Here is a 15,081-nt window from a genome sequence, read left to right as displayed (position 1 = left end):
GTCTGTAGTCCCAGCTACTTGGGAGGCTGAGGCAGGAGACTTGCTTGAGCCCAGGAGTTGGAGGTTGCTGTGAGCTGTGATTCTATAGCACTCTACCCAGGGGGATAGCTTGAGGCTCTGTCTCAAAAAAAAAAAAAAAAAATGATCCAGGTAAAGCTCTGAGTGTATATCTGATATGACGTGAGCAAGCAAAATATATGTCAACAATTTATGACTAGTTTTAACTTGACAGTACATTATAATTCATCTCTTTCAACTGCTGTCATTATACAAATGACTTATATCAGACTGTCTCCTACATGTCATGACCACAGACTAGATAATAAAGTTGGACTAGCACCTGTACCTAAGCTCTTCATCCATGCCTCGGACAGATGACAAGTATGTGGTCCAGACTTAGAGTCCCATACTCAACTAAGATGCTTCCTCTCTCACTGGACCCATCCCTGCATTTGCCTCCTTCACCTGGAATAGTTACCACCCTTCACCCCCAGCCATTGACCTAGTATTCCCCCTTGATGTGGAATGATCTACCCTTGACCTTGAATAGTTTACCCTTGACCATGTGATCTCCTCCTTGACCTGGTATAGTCTACCCTTGATAAATAGTTCTCCACGGCTCAGTGCCTATAGCACAGTGGTTATGGCACCAGCCACATGCACCAAGGCTGGCGGGTGCCAGCCTAGGCTAGCTAAACAACAATGACAACTACAACCAAAAAATAGCCGGTGTCATGGAGGTGCCTATAGCCCCAGCTACTTGGGAGGCTGAGGCAAGAGAATCACTTAAGCCCAAGAGTTGGAGGTCACTGTGAACTTCGATGCCACAGCACTCTGAGGGCGACATACTGAGACTCTGTCTCAAAAATAAATAAATAAATAAATAAATAGTTCTCCACCTCAACTTGGAATTTTCCCTCTTTTTGTTATTATATATGTATTTTTTTTAGAGATAGGGTCTCGCTATGTTCCCCAGGTTGGCCTCAAACTCCTGGACTCAAGTGATCCTCCTGCCTCAGCCTCCTGAGTAGGGGGTTCATTCTCCCTAACCTCCAAACTTTGAGCTCCAGGACAAGTTTAGACAAGAGGCAGTTTGGTGTGGGGTTCACATGGGAGAACGGTGGAAAAAGTCACCTATGATCACCAGACAGCTTACACCTGGTAAACTGTAAGTGGGAAATGACCTTCAAAATTTAGTGATCTAATTTTAGATCACTATGTAAAAATCATGTTTCATCAACTCTACCAAAAACAGACCAGGCATTGCTGACTTGTGCGATTTCCTCTCTGCTGGCACCACTCTCAGTAACCGAATGGCATACAAATTACCCTTCAAATGTGTTACACTGATCACCCATTCATTCTCCTACTTCTATGATGTGCAAGGCCCTGCCCTGGAGGCTATGGAAACACAAAAGATATGTGGCCATGAGCCTGGCTCTTAGGAAGCTTACATTTTCACATACGTCAATAATCTCAAATTGGTCAGGGGAAAACAGCTGGCCCTAAGACATTTCTACCTGCACCCATGAAGCGCACTCCTCCTACATAGTAACTGTGTCATGGACAGTGACTGAGCTCTGAACTCAACCACGCAGGAAAGCAGCTCAGTACCACCTGTTGGATCTTTCCAAAGTTACTTGTTAGCCAAACTAGTTACTAATCTACATATGGGAACCACAGGAAAACGACTCAGACAAGAGATTTGCCAAGATGACCCCTAACCAAGAAGCTTAAGCCAAATCAACAGGTCCACAAACCACATGAAACTTATAGTTATTTTAATGTTTATATATAGGTCATAAAATAATAGTCTGTGCTGGGAAGGACCCCGGGGGCCCTATTCTGCAATCCCACCTGTAAAAAAAAGACATTTAGGCAGTGAGACACAGCAGGAGGGCTTGCAGGGCTAAGAAAGTAAGATGGCCCTCTGCAGATCCTGGCCATACCCCTTATGGCCACAGGGTCAATTTTTCCATAGGTTGAGTACAGCTCTGTCTTCCTCTGACCTGGGTCTTCCATGTGACCCCAGCAACCAACACAGAATCTGCGCAGGGCTGGAGGGCAATAAATACAGGAACTGATCACAGATTGGATGCTTGCACCAGGCCAGGTATTTGGAGAAGCATTGCGGGAGGAACACCCCCTTGAGGATGTCATGGTCAAGCAGTAGAAATAAGACCAGAGTATCAGGATTAAATCCATATTAAAACAGCCAGTTATAGCTGAGAACCCACAGATGCCCTGAAGATTCACATTAGTGCTAAACTACCCTGTTCTTAAAGGTGCTACCCTGAGCAACAAGAGATAAGGAGAGGTGACAAACAGATGTCACCCTCTGACTGCTCACAGACTGGCAGAGGACAGAACAACCCCACAACAGCAAAGGTGTGCCAGGTACTTTGGAAGAACCTGCCCCTTTGACTGGGGCTCCAAACCATGACAGTTTAACTCTGCAGATTACCTAGAGGCAGGGAATCTCCTTGGCCCTTGGTCTTAGTCTTGAATACAATAGGCACCACAGTCCTTTTTTTAAGGTCCCAAATAATTTTAAATGGTAGCTAGGTTTCCCTAGAAAGTGGAACACTGAAACTGTTAAGTACAGAAATGCTTCCCTGCACATCTGCAATTCCACCTTACTCAGTGCAGAAGGAAGGGCAGCCATGGTACTCACCCAGGATAACCAGTGCTTCCCCCTAGGTGGCGCTGGCCCAGCTCCCAGCTGCAGGATGTGGGCAGGAGGGGCAGCTGGCACTGTTTGGGGGCTCTCTACTACTCCAGAGACAAAACTCAACAACAGGACAGCTCACGTTTTTGGAACTGAACTTGCTTTAGAACATAAAAATTTAAAGAAAAATTCTGGATAAAAAATAAATTGAGGCCAGGCAGAGTCGCTCACACCTATAATCCTAGCACTTTGGGAGGCTGAGATGGGTGGATCACTTAAGCTCAAGAGTTCGAGACCAACCTGAGCAAGAGTGAAACCCCATCTCCACTGAAAATAGAAAAATTAGTCAGGTGTTGTGGTGGGCACCTATAGTCCCAGCTACTCAGAAGGCTAAGCCAAGAAGATTGCTCAAGCCCAAGAGTTTAAGATTGCCATGAGCTATGATGCCACTGCACTCTACCCAGGGTGATGGAGTGAGACTCTGACTCAAAAATAAATAAACAGAGAAATAATTAAGAATAATTAAGAATCAGAATTCCAGGAAACCAACATCCAGTCTTAACTCACTGGAATGTTCTATAGATTGACAGGTCTTAGCACACACAAGCATCCATTCTTCATCCAACAAGCATTTTATGGAGGGAGCATGTTCACCACCACCCAGTGATCTTATCACCTGTGAATCTGAGCGACCAAAGGACCAATTCAGCTTCATAAGGAGCACCAGGCTAACTGTGATTACTCTTCCATGAGTGGAGACCAGCACCAACGTAGGGAGTGGGGTCCACTCCAGCCTAAGTCTTTCCTAAAGAAACTGAGGCTGTGAGGGTTAAAGTGACTGGCCAGGGTCCCAGGCACAGAGCCAGGAGGAGGGAACATGGAGCTCTGAGCCATCATGCAGCACTGTGCAAAGATGTCCATCCACACAAAACATACACACCTCAGAAATAGAACTTTCCGGACTCACTCTGAAAGGACCCCTAAAGCCTTATAATATTCTTGTAATATTTTCCATCTTAAGCTTAAAACAACTCTTAAAGTTGGACACCTAAAATGTGGTTCTTAGTTTAAAAAAAAAAAAAACCTAAAACTGGTGTATTTAGGACCTTATGTAGTGACAGCACCCTCTGGTGTCACTTCGGGTCTTAGTTTTGTGTATTTAGGACCTTATGTAGTGACAGCACCCGCTGGTGTCAACTTCGGGTCTTAGTTTTGGGAGGTGGGAAGCTTAGCCTCATCAGATCAGGCTCTGGAGTAATTGAATCCACTCAGCAAATACTCAGAGACCTACAAGATGGAGGATCTGTTCATTAATTTACAAGGAGAACAGCACCTGTTAAAGCAGCAAAAAAAAAAAACCAGAGCCATGGTACAGTGGCCTCTACTTGGGGACCAAAATAAATAATATAGCTGGATCTACCAGCTGTTTCTCCACACAAAATGCTAAGCTCAGCATTACTCCGGAGAAAGTGCTAAGAAGTCTAAAAAGTGGCCAAGAGTGCTGGCTCACGCCTGTAATCCCAATACTCTGGGAGGCTGAGGCAGGTGGATTGCTTGAGCTTACAAGTTCAAGATCAGCCTCAGCAAGAGTGAGACCCAATCTCTAAAAACAGCTGGGTGTTGTGGCAGGAGTTCCAGCTACTTGGGAGGCAGAAAATCACTTCAGCGCAAGAGTTTAAGTGCTGTGAGCTATGATGCCACAGTACTTTACTAAGGGTGACAAAGTGAGACTCTATCTCAAAGAAAAAGAAAAAAATGTCTAAAAAGGAAGAAAACTTAGATGCACTAGGTAGTACCTAGCATGTCTTACTTAATCCTCACAATAAACTACAAGGTGAGTTCTATAATCACTAAAACAAGACTGCTCTGAACAAAGATGTTTAAAGTTAAAGGCCCTGGGTGTCCTTAAGTTTAACATTCAGCAAATTCTCATGAGTAATCACTATGAGCCAGACACTGGGCATGTGGGAGTCACCGTTCCTACCCACAGGGGACTCCCATCTAAAGAGGGAGAGAGGCTAGGTGTGGTAGCTCATGCCCATAATCCAAGTACTTTGCAAGGCCAAGGCAAGAGGATTACTTGAGGCCAGGAGTTTGCGACCAGCCTGAGCAACACAGCAAAATCCTGTCTCTACAAAAAATAGAAAAATTAGCCAGGCGTGGTGGTATGTGCCTATAGTCTTAGCTACTCGGAAGGATGAGGTCAGAGGATCTCTTGAGCCCCTAGGAGTTCAAGGTTGCAATGAGCTATGATCATGCCATTGTCCTCCGGCCTGGGCAACAGATCAAGATCCTATCTCTTAAAAAAATAAAGAAGGAAACAGACAAACAGCAATCACACAGCAATAATCAGGGCCCAGTAGGAATGCAGGAAAATAGCTGGAAGAGGCACCAAACTCAGTGTGGAGGTCTAAGAACACCCCTCGGGGCAGCCCTGCTTGGGCAGAAACGTGGAGCTACACCTCTGTCCAGAGGGACAGCGAAGAGCTACAGTACCTGCTACCTCTATAACCACACTGCCCCAGCTGTGCATCGGAGGCACTGTCACCAGCTCTGCAGCACAGCTCCCTCTGGTGATAGCTGCACTGCAGCACTGCCTATCCCAATTCCAACAATCTTCCAGCACTCCTGCAGTGCCAGCTGACAGATTAGCTATCTTTTTCTTTCTTTCTTTCTTTTTTTTTGAGAGTCTTACTGTCACCCTGGGTAGAGTGCCAAGGCATCATGTTCTTAGCTCACAGCAACCTCAAACTCTTGGGCTGAAGTGATCCTCTTGCCTGAGCCTCCTGAGTAGCTGGGATTACAGGCACCTGCCACAATGCCCAGCTATTTTTTTCTATTTTTAATAGAAAAGGGGTCTTGATCTGGCTCAGGCTGGTCTCAAACTTATGAGCTCAAGCAATCCACCAGCGCCAGCCTCTCAAAGTGAGATGAGCTATCTTTAAAAAAAAAAAAAAGAAAGAAAGAAAGAAAAATTAAGTCCATCAAGGTCTACTAATGGAAAAAAAGACCTTTCGTCAGTGCTACATAGGTCTAAATAATGAGTGCGATACAGCCTATGTTAGTGCCCATCTCAGGGCTTGGTGCTTCTCAAGGGGAACCAGATCTCCGCCCACTGCTGCCTGTTTGCTCTGGAGACAACACATAAGCAGCTTAAGGCCCACAGGAGACAGCAGCACCAGGAGTGGGCCAGGGTCCACACTAGTGGAATCATGCATGCGGCCCCCACTCCTGGTGGCGGCCTCACCGATGGAATTCCAGGCATGAGCCTCTCCAGCAATGGGTGCACTCTTTTGCTTTACCTTTTCCATACATCATTTTTCATCTCAGCTCTTGGGTCCCAACTGACTACAAATCCACAAGAAAATCATTCTTCCCTGGAAGATGTAAAACCTGTGGCCTCTTATTCTTTGGGTTAGGCTAGATGAAGACAATGGGCAGTACCCCCACTTAGGCAGGATGGCACCTCCCCTCCACACACACTCCTTGCTGACTTGTCTCCTGCACACTGGCCTCCAGAAGCCACAAGGTCCCAGACCAGGAAGCCAGCATATGAACTCTATGCCCCATCCTCCCAAAGCAGGCTCACAGAACTGGGCCGCCCTAGCTCACATGAACAAGCCCCAGGAAGCAGCCACAAAAAACCACCCAAAAGGGACCCATGATCATTCTACATACTGCTATCCACACCAGATTTGAACCTACCTCATTCTCCATGGAATACCCTGCTGGAAATTCTGTTTGAGAAGGAGTTTCTTTGGATGGATTCTGGTTCCTGCCCCTCTGCCCATAGTTACTGTGCATTCTATGTTCATTTCTGAACTTGTCAAAAAATACCTTCAGATGCTAGCCCTCCCTCTGAAAAAACATGAGTGAACAGGAAGACCAGAAACCACAGCTTCCTTATGCAAAGCCCACTGAGGCTGTTTACCACCTTTTTTTTTTTTTTGCAGTTTTTGGCCGGATGCGGGTTTGAACCCACCAACTCCAAAATATGGGGCCACAGGCGCTGCCCTGTTTACCACTTTTTAAACATTTAAAAAGCAGTCAGCACCCAAAGACTGTTGGCAAAATCCAAACAGGCTGCATGCACAAATAGACACAAAATACACTGGCTCGTTCTCCTTACTACTCACAGCATGTGAGCCCTGAAGGGCTGAAATATCCATATCCCGGTGAAACAGTGCAGTCAAGGGAAGGATGTTACTCTGGGGGTCTGATTCTGCACATTGAAATGCCAAAGCTAAACATGCAGATAGTGAACAATGTTGTTGTACTAAGGGTGAAGACATGTGGCCCATAGCACTCAGCACATGGGAGGGCTAGGAATAGGAGACACAGCTATTCCAGCCACACTGTTCCAAGGCAGCAAGACATTTTACAGGGGCAGCTGCATTTCCAGGTGCAGGGCACACCTGGCTCTAAGGTCCACACCTACAGCAGCTTCCAGGACTCAAGGGTTTCAGTCAGAACTTTGAAACTAAACAGTATGTGCCCCTGAGCACGCTTGGTTTAACTTTTTTAGGGTAAATTTCCTAATCTAAAAGAGAAGTTGGAGTCATTGCTGATGAAGGTGCTTAAGATTCGGAAGATTCCAGAACAGCGTGCAAATAGGAACAGCTACCAAATTAAATGTTCTGGTGAACATTTAGAGTGACTATACACCCACAGATTAATAAACAAACATAACAATTACAATACAATTTTATTAATATTAGGTTGAACCAAATCCAAGTGCTGACTGTTAACAATCTTTGGCCTATAAAAATGACAATTTCACATGGATCGATTTCATTAACTGGTAACAAATAAAGCTTTGTATTTCTTGATTCTGAAAAGACTGATGTATTCAGAATAATAATTTTCTGCTTCAATTATTATTCCATATGCCACAGACATAGAAAGTATAGAAAGTAGGAAAAGTAGTACTGAAACCAGATGCATTTGAATCTGTATCTCACATTAACTGTATTACCACTTTTTCTATTTTTTTTTTTTTTTCATTTTTGAGACAGAGTCTTACTTGTCATCCTTGGTAGAATGTCGTGGCATCATAGCTCACAGCAACCTCAAACTCTTGTGCTGAAGCAATTCTCTTGCCTCAGCCTCCCAAGTAGTTGGGACAACAGGAGCCTGCCAAAGCACCCAGCTATTTTTAGAGACAGGGTCTCATTCTGGCTCAGGCTGGTCTTGAACCTGTGAGCTTAGGCAATCCACCCATGTCAGCCTCCCAGAGTACTAGGATTACAGATGACAGCCACCTCTCCCAGTCCCACTTTCTCTCTTTAAAACCCAGAGCAGAGTCACAAGCTCAGATTCCTCCTTTTTCTTTCTTTTATTTGAGATAAGAGTCTCACTCTGTCACCGTGGGTAGAGTGCCGTGCCATGGCATCATAGCTCACAGGAACCTCAAAGTCTTGGTTGGGCTCAAGCGATCTTCCTGCCTCAGCCTCCCAAGTAGCTAGAACCACAGGCGCCCACAACACCCAGCTAATTTTTTAGTAGAGACAGGGACTCACTGTTGCTCAAGGTGATCTCGAACTCCTAAATTCAAGTGATCCACCTGCCTCAGCCTCCCAGAATGCTAGGATTACAGGCATGAGCCACCATGCCTGGCCTCTCCTTTCTAAAAGCTGCCTCTGCAGAACAGAACCAGGTGATCCTCACTGCACAATAGGTTTGAAGGGAAAAAAGCAAACCAGGAGAAAGAGATGCCGGTAGGGAAAATGGGGCAAGGAATGAGGCAGCCTTCAGGGAAAACAGACTTGACTAAAAAGGAAACCCACATGCTCTGGACACTTGTCAATCATCCTTCCTTTACAATGATCCCTACGATCAATGTGAGAGAAAGTGTGAGAGAAAGGCCAATGACCAACTGCAGAGAAATAGACACAGGAACCTAAATTTAGCTGGTATAGAGACACTTGAGCAGAACTGCAGCCATAAAACAAGACTAGGCAGCTACAAAAATTGAGAACAAGCAAGGTACCTTCAAAATTACAAATATGATCACCAAAATAAAAAGTTCACTAGAACAATAAAGTGGATGTAGCTAGAGCCCAATGACAGATACAGAGGACAGAGTCATGGGGTTGGCCAACCCCTGCCTACTGCTGACAGCCCACAGCTGCAAATTTTTTTTCTTTTTTTAAGAAACAGAGTCTCACTTTATCACCCTCGGTAGAGCGTCATTGCATCATAGCTCACAGCAACCTCCAACTCCTGGCCTTCAGTGATTCTCTTGCCTCAGCCTTGAACAGCTGGCACTACAGGCGCCTGCCACAACACCCAGCTATTTTTTGTTTGTAGTTTGGCCGAGGCCAGGTTCAAACCCGCCACCCTCTGTATGTGGGGCCAGTGCCCTACTCACTGAGCCCCAGGTGCCACCCAACTGCAAATGTTTTTCACATTAAATGTTCGCCATCAATTTGATAAGAGAAAACATCACTTTGAACCCTAAAAAGGCAAAATGTTAGGCATCCCTCCCCTGAAGAATTCCATTCTCAGTAAAAGAACTACATTATAAAAAATTATAGGCAAGGCACAGTGGCTCATCCCTGTTATGTAATCCCAACACTTTGGGAGGGCAAGGCAGGAGCATCAATTGAGCCCAGGAGTTCAAGACCAGCCTGGGCAACAGAGTAAGACACAAAAAATACAAAAATTAGCTGGGCATAGTGGCGGACAGCTGTAGTGTCAACTACACAGGAGGCTGACGTAAGAAAATCATCTGAGCCCCAGCCTTTGAGGTTGAAATGAGTTATGATGATGCCACTATACTCTAGTCCAGGCAATAGAATGAGTCTTAAAAAAAAAATTATACTTAATTATTATGCTTTGAATTCAATCAGTAAAAATGTGGTAGACATTTGCTTTATCTCTTATTATATAAGGACTTACTTAATGGCCTCGATTTTGCCTCTTGGCCCACAAAGCCTGAAATACCATTTACTGTCTAGCCCTTTGCATAAAGTTTGCCAACCCTGTCCTAGAACATAAGACAAAAAAATAAAAACTAGAAAATATGAGAGACATATAAAGGTCACAGAATCCAGGTCTATAAAGTCTAGCAGTCCCTTCAGAGGAGAACAAGAACAGAGGCCAAAGAGGGACACAATTATGACAAGAAACCAAAGACTCAACTCTATGGACAAAAAAAAAAAAAAAAGGAACAAGTAGGCTAAATGTAAAAGAGACAAATCCTAAACACACTCATCCTCATAAAACTGCAAAATTTCAAATGAATTCTAAAAGTGTCCAATGTGAAGATTTGTTTTTTGTAAAAAACAAAAAACAACAACCTCCCCCCACCCCAGAATCAGATCAGCATTAGGATGTGTCATGATAGAAGACAATGTGGTAATCTCTCTAAAAGGGGAAATTATTTTAAATCTAGAAGTTAATTTAAAGCCAACTGTCAATCAGGCTGAAGGTAAAATAGTTGTTTTCACATCTCTAGTGCTTGAGACCCTTATATCCTAAAAACCCTTTTGGAAAGATATACAAAAATATTCTGAAGGACAAACTCCTCACAAAAGAAAAAGGATCCAAAAGAGAAAAAGGTGTGGACTCCAAGAAACAGAAGAACCAATCAAAGAGGCAGAGAAAAGAAATCTCAGGATAACAAAGATAGCTGTATAGAAAGCAAACAAAAGAAAATCTTAAAACAGATTCCATTGCATAAACCACGTGACTGAGAGCCGAAAAGTTCTTGATGATAAAAACATACGTGTCTCTTTTTTTTTTTTTGTAGTGTGAAGATTTATTATAAATATTTTTAAGTGTATTTTATAGACGCTGTAGCAACAATGTTGTAGATTTGTTTGGGGATGTGTCTCTTTTTTTAAGCAGCAGAAACATAAGTCTTTTTTTTTTTTTAAGACAGTCTCTCACTCTGTCAGAGACTTCGGTAGAGTGCTGCGATGTCACAGCTCACAGCACTCTTGGGCTTAAGCGATTCTCTTGCCTCAACCCCCTCACTAGCTGGGACTACAGATGCCTACCACAATGCCCAGCTACTTTTAGAGACACTTTTAGGCGTCGCTCTGGCTCAGGCTAGTCTTGAACTCATGAGCTCAGGCAATCCACCTTCCTTGACCTCCCAAGTGCTGGGATTACAGGTGTGAGCCACTGCACCCAGGCCAAAACATAAGTCTTTTGAAAGAAAAAAGATGTGACTCTCGGTTGCTCACATTTGTAATCCTGGCATTCCGGGAGGCCAAGATGGGTGGACTGCTTGAGCTCACGAGTTCAAGACCAACCTCAACAAGAGTGAGACACCAGCTCTACTAAAAATAGAAAAATCAGTCAGGAGTGGTGGGATGCACCAGTAGTCCCAGCTACTTGAGAGGCTGAGGCAGGAGGACTGCGTGATCCCTGGAGTTTTTAGGTTGCAGTGAGCTATGATAACACCACTGAACTCTGGCCAGATAACAAGAGTAAAACTGTAAAAAAGGAGAAAAGAAGGAAGGAGAGGAGAGGGGAGGAGAAGGGAAGGGAGGGAAGGGGAGTGGAGCAACTGCGCTGTGTGGGCCAGGCAGTGGTTCATGCCTATAATCCTAGAACTCTGAGAGGCAGAGGTGGGAGGATTGCTTGAGGTCAGGAGTTCAGACCAGCCTGAGCAAGAGTGAGATCCCATCTCTACTAAAAATAGAAAAAATAAGCCAGGTGTGGTAGCTACTGAGGAAGCTGTGGCAGGCAGATCACTTCAGCTCAGAAGCTTGAGGCTGCAGTCAGCTATGATGACACCACTGCACTCTAGCCTAGGTGACAGAGTAAGACTCTGTTTAAAACAAAAAAAAGACAAGAAAAGTTTTTAAGAAACTCAAGAGGCTTTTAAGAAACAAAAGGCTGGTATATATGTATATATATGTATGTATGTATGTATGTATATATTATATACAATATCTATAACTGTCAATATAAAATATACATTTTATACATAATATAAATATTTTATATATTATATAAATACATATTATACATATAATTTTTCTCATAATCCTCATGTGAAACATACTAAAATGCAGCCTGACTCTGAATACCAGACAGAAGACAGACCAACAGTTTATATTTGATCTTGCTGCTTGACATTCTCCTTCCAAAGTACAATTTTGTGGCAATAAGTTAGTATAACCACACTACTTAAAAGAGGCTAAAATCCAGTCCTGGCTGTGCCAGCTGCTAGTGGATTTTTATTGCTTCCAGGTGTCTTCAGGGAAGACAGGTAGGAAATGAATGATAACTCTAATTCAAAATGAATCAGATAGAATTTTCTACTTAAGTTCTTTAACTTTATACTTGTATCTTATTAATTCTTACGTAAAAAATGATTGCTCTTGGCTCTGCGCTCATAGCACAGTGGTTACAGTGCCAGCCACATACACCACGGGTGGCGGGTTCAAAACTGGCCCAGGCCAGCTAAACAACACTGACAACTGCAACAACAACAAAAAAAGCCAGTGTCGTGGCAGGTACCTATAGTCCCAACTACTTAGGAGGCTGAGGTAGAAGAATTGAGTAAGCCCAAGAGTTTGAGGTTGCTGTGAGCTGTGACACCACAGCACTTTACCTAGAGTGATATGGTGAGACTCTGTCTCCAAAAAAAAAAATTAATAGAAAAAAAAAAAAGATTGCTACTTGGTTGATTTCAGGAGCCACTTAGGAGTCATGACACACACTTTGCCAAACTGTACAATACTCTGCCTGAAGATGTCCTGGGTTCTTTAGTGCACCAGCCCTGCAAGGGGAGGGCAAGAACTATTCCCTCTCTTTTCCTGCCTCTCTCCCTGACTCTTGCTCCCTCTCCTCCCCTCCCTCACTCTATAAACCAGACTTCCACTGGCAGGCCCTGGGCACAGGGAGAGGCTGCTGGTGCACTGCTTGAACCCATCCACCTATCCCACCATCCTCTGCCCTGACACAGTAGTCAATGCTCTTGGCCTCATGGGCACTAAGACCCCTCACCAGTCAGGAAGGAGATTTGGACAGGTAGTGACAGCTCACCAGAAAGCTCTTTACCCGGGGTGCTGAGCAAGTACTTGAAATAAAAGATACCAAGGAGTAAGACTATGTAAGAAATCAATGTGAAAGACTATTAATAGTTGTTTCTTGGGAGTAGGATCTTTTTTCATTATTATATATTTTGCTTTGTTTTTTTAGACAAAGTGTCACTTTGTGACCCTCAGTAGAGTGCTGTGACATCAAAGCTCACAGCAACCTCAAACTCCTAGACACAAGTGATCCTCCTCCCTCAGTCTCTCAAGTAGCTGGGGCTACAGGCGCCTGCCACAACATCCAGCTGTTTTTTAGAGATAGGGTCTCACTTGTATTCAGGTTGGTCTTGAACTCCTGGACTCAAGTGATCCTCCTGCCTCAGCCTTTCAAGTAGGCTGTCCATCTGAAACCCCACAAGGGCCACATCTTAAGATTTAAAAGTACATGCAGGACTAAGAGACCTACCCCAGGAGTCATGACAAAGACCAAAACTAATCTACCCAAACCAAGGATAAAATCAAGCCTCCAAAATTCAAAACAATACACAACTAATTTTTTTTTTTTTTTTTTTTGAGACAGAGCCTCAAGCTGTCCCCCTGGGTAGAGTGCCATGGCATCACGCTCACAGCAACCTCCAACTCCTGGGCTCAAGCGAGTCTCCTGCCTCAGGCTCCCAAGTAGCTGGGACTACAGGCACCCGCCACAACGCCTGGCCATTTTTTTGTTGCAGCCATCATTGTTGTTTGGCGGGCCCGGGCTGGGGATTCGAACCCGCCACCTTAGGTGTATGTGGCTGATGCCTTAGCCGCTTGAGCCACAGGCGCCACTAATTTAACTACCTGCTTTAACAAAACTCAAACCAGCTAAGCACCTGTGGTGCTTATCATTTACAATGTCTAACGTATAATAAAAAAATTACCACACATGTAAAGAAATATGACAATCTGGCTGAAAGTCAAGAAAAAAATCAGTCAATAAAATGTCCCAGGTGGAATTAGCAGGCAAGAACTACAAAAGAACTTTGATAATTATGTTAAAGACTCTACAAAAAAGGTTATGAGCAGAGCCCCAATGACAAATGGAACCATATCAAACAGTTTGATGCATGGGTATCTGAAAGCCCAGAAAGAGAAAGAGGGAGCATGGGAAATTGAAACTATCTGAAAAAATACTAGCAAAATATTTTAGAAATTTCACCCCAAAGTATAACCTTTAGATAAAGAAAACTCAGTGATTCCCAAGCATTATAAATACAAATAAATCCACATCTAAACACATCATGAACAAACTGCTGAAAACCAAGAATAAAGAAAAAAATCCTAAAAACTGTTAAAGGAAAAAAAAAAAGACATTCAATATAATAAAAAGAATAGCAGATAACTTCTCAAGAGAAAACTGGAAGCAAGAAAATACTGTACCTGGCCAGGCCTGGTGGCTCACAACTGTAATTCTAGCACTCTGGGAGGCCAAAGCAGGTGGATTGCCTTAACTCACAGGTTTGAGACTAGCCTGAGCCAGAGCGAGACCCTGTCTCTAAAAATAGCTGCACACAGTAGCAGGCACCTATAGTCCCACGTACTTAAGAGGCTGAGGCAAGAGAATCACTTGAGCCCAAGAATTTGAGGATTTTGTGAGTTATGATGCCACGGCAGCACTCCACCAAGGGTGACAAAGTGAGAGTGAGACTCTGTCTCAAAAAAAAAAAAAAAGAAAAGAAAAAAGAAATGTTCAAGGCATAGATAATAAAAAAAAAAAGAAAATATAATGGCATAATAAAAATATATTTTGGGTCAGACATGGTGGTTCATGCCTATAATCCTAGCACTCTATGACGTCAAGGGTGAGAGCTCAGGAGTTCAAGACCAGCCTTGGAAGAGCAAGACTCTACCTTTATTTTTTTAAAAAAAAGAAAATTAGCCAACCATGGTAATGCATGCCTGTAGTCCCACCTACATGGGAGGCTGAGAAAAAAGGATCCCTTGAGCCCAGGAGTTTGAGGTTGCAAGGAGCTGTAATGATGCCACTGCTCTCTAGCCAGGGTGACAGAGCAAGACTATCTCCAGAAACAAAAAGCAAAACCAAAAAACTTCGTTGACCAAAAAAGGCAGGGAGGTGAGAGGGAACAAACAACACACAAGTTGAACAACTTAGCATGATGATAGAGTAAACCAAACCATATCAGTAATTAAATATAAAATGGTCTAAAGTTAAACACACCAAATAAATGGCAGAGGTTATCTATCAGATTGGATAAAAAACCAAGACTCAACTATACTGTATATAAGCTTTAAATAGAAAGAACTGGATAAATTAAAAATAAAAGAATGGCAAAAGCTATTTCATGCAAATATTAATAGAAAGTTAGAGAGTGGCTATATTAATATTGAAGTAGAATTGAGAACTCTGAATATTACTGG

The 15,081-nt window shown here is 43.5% G+C and overlaps 1 protein-coding gene across 4 annotated transcripts in view; it reads right to left on the bottom strand.

Moving 5' to 3' along the window:
* The window catches only part of CCM2 (CCM2 scaffolding protein), a 56,407-nt gene that overhangs the window by 28,917 nt on the left and 12,409 nt on the right, over positions 1-15,081 (bottom strand). Inside the window, exon 1 of one of the 4 annotated variants that reach the window (XM_023517715.1) lies at positions 6,374-6,538. The exons of 2 other annotated variants lie outside the window; for them this stretch is intronic. In XM_023517715.1, coding sequence (XP_023373483.1) covers positions 6,374-6,472 — 99 coding nt within the window. In that variant the 5' untranslated portion in view covers positions 6,473-6,538. Of the gene's footprint in view, positions 1-6,373; positions 6,539-15,081 lie in introns of those variants that run through there. One more of the 4 variants, XM_023517714.1, reaches the window with a different exon arrangement.

The sequence above is a fragment of the Otolemur garnettii genome, unplaced genomic scaffold (assembly GCF_000181295.1).
Source record: "Otolemur garnettii isolate 467f Iridium unplaced genomic scaffold, OtoGar3 scaffold00119, whole genome shotgun sequence".
Taxonomy (NCBI): Eukaryota; Metazoa; Chordata; class Mammalia; order Primates; family Galagidae; genus Otolemur; species Otolemur garnettii.
Note: the sequence above shows the minus strand (reverse complement) of the source record. Positions and strands in the feature narration are given on the sequence as shown.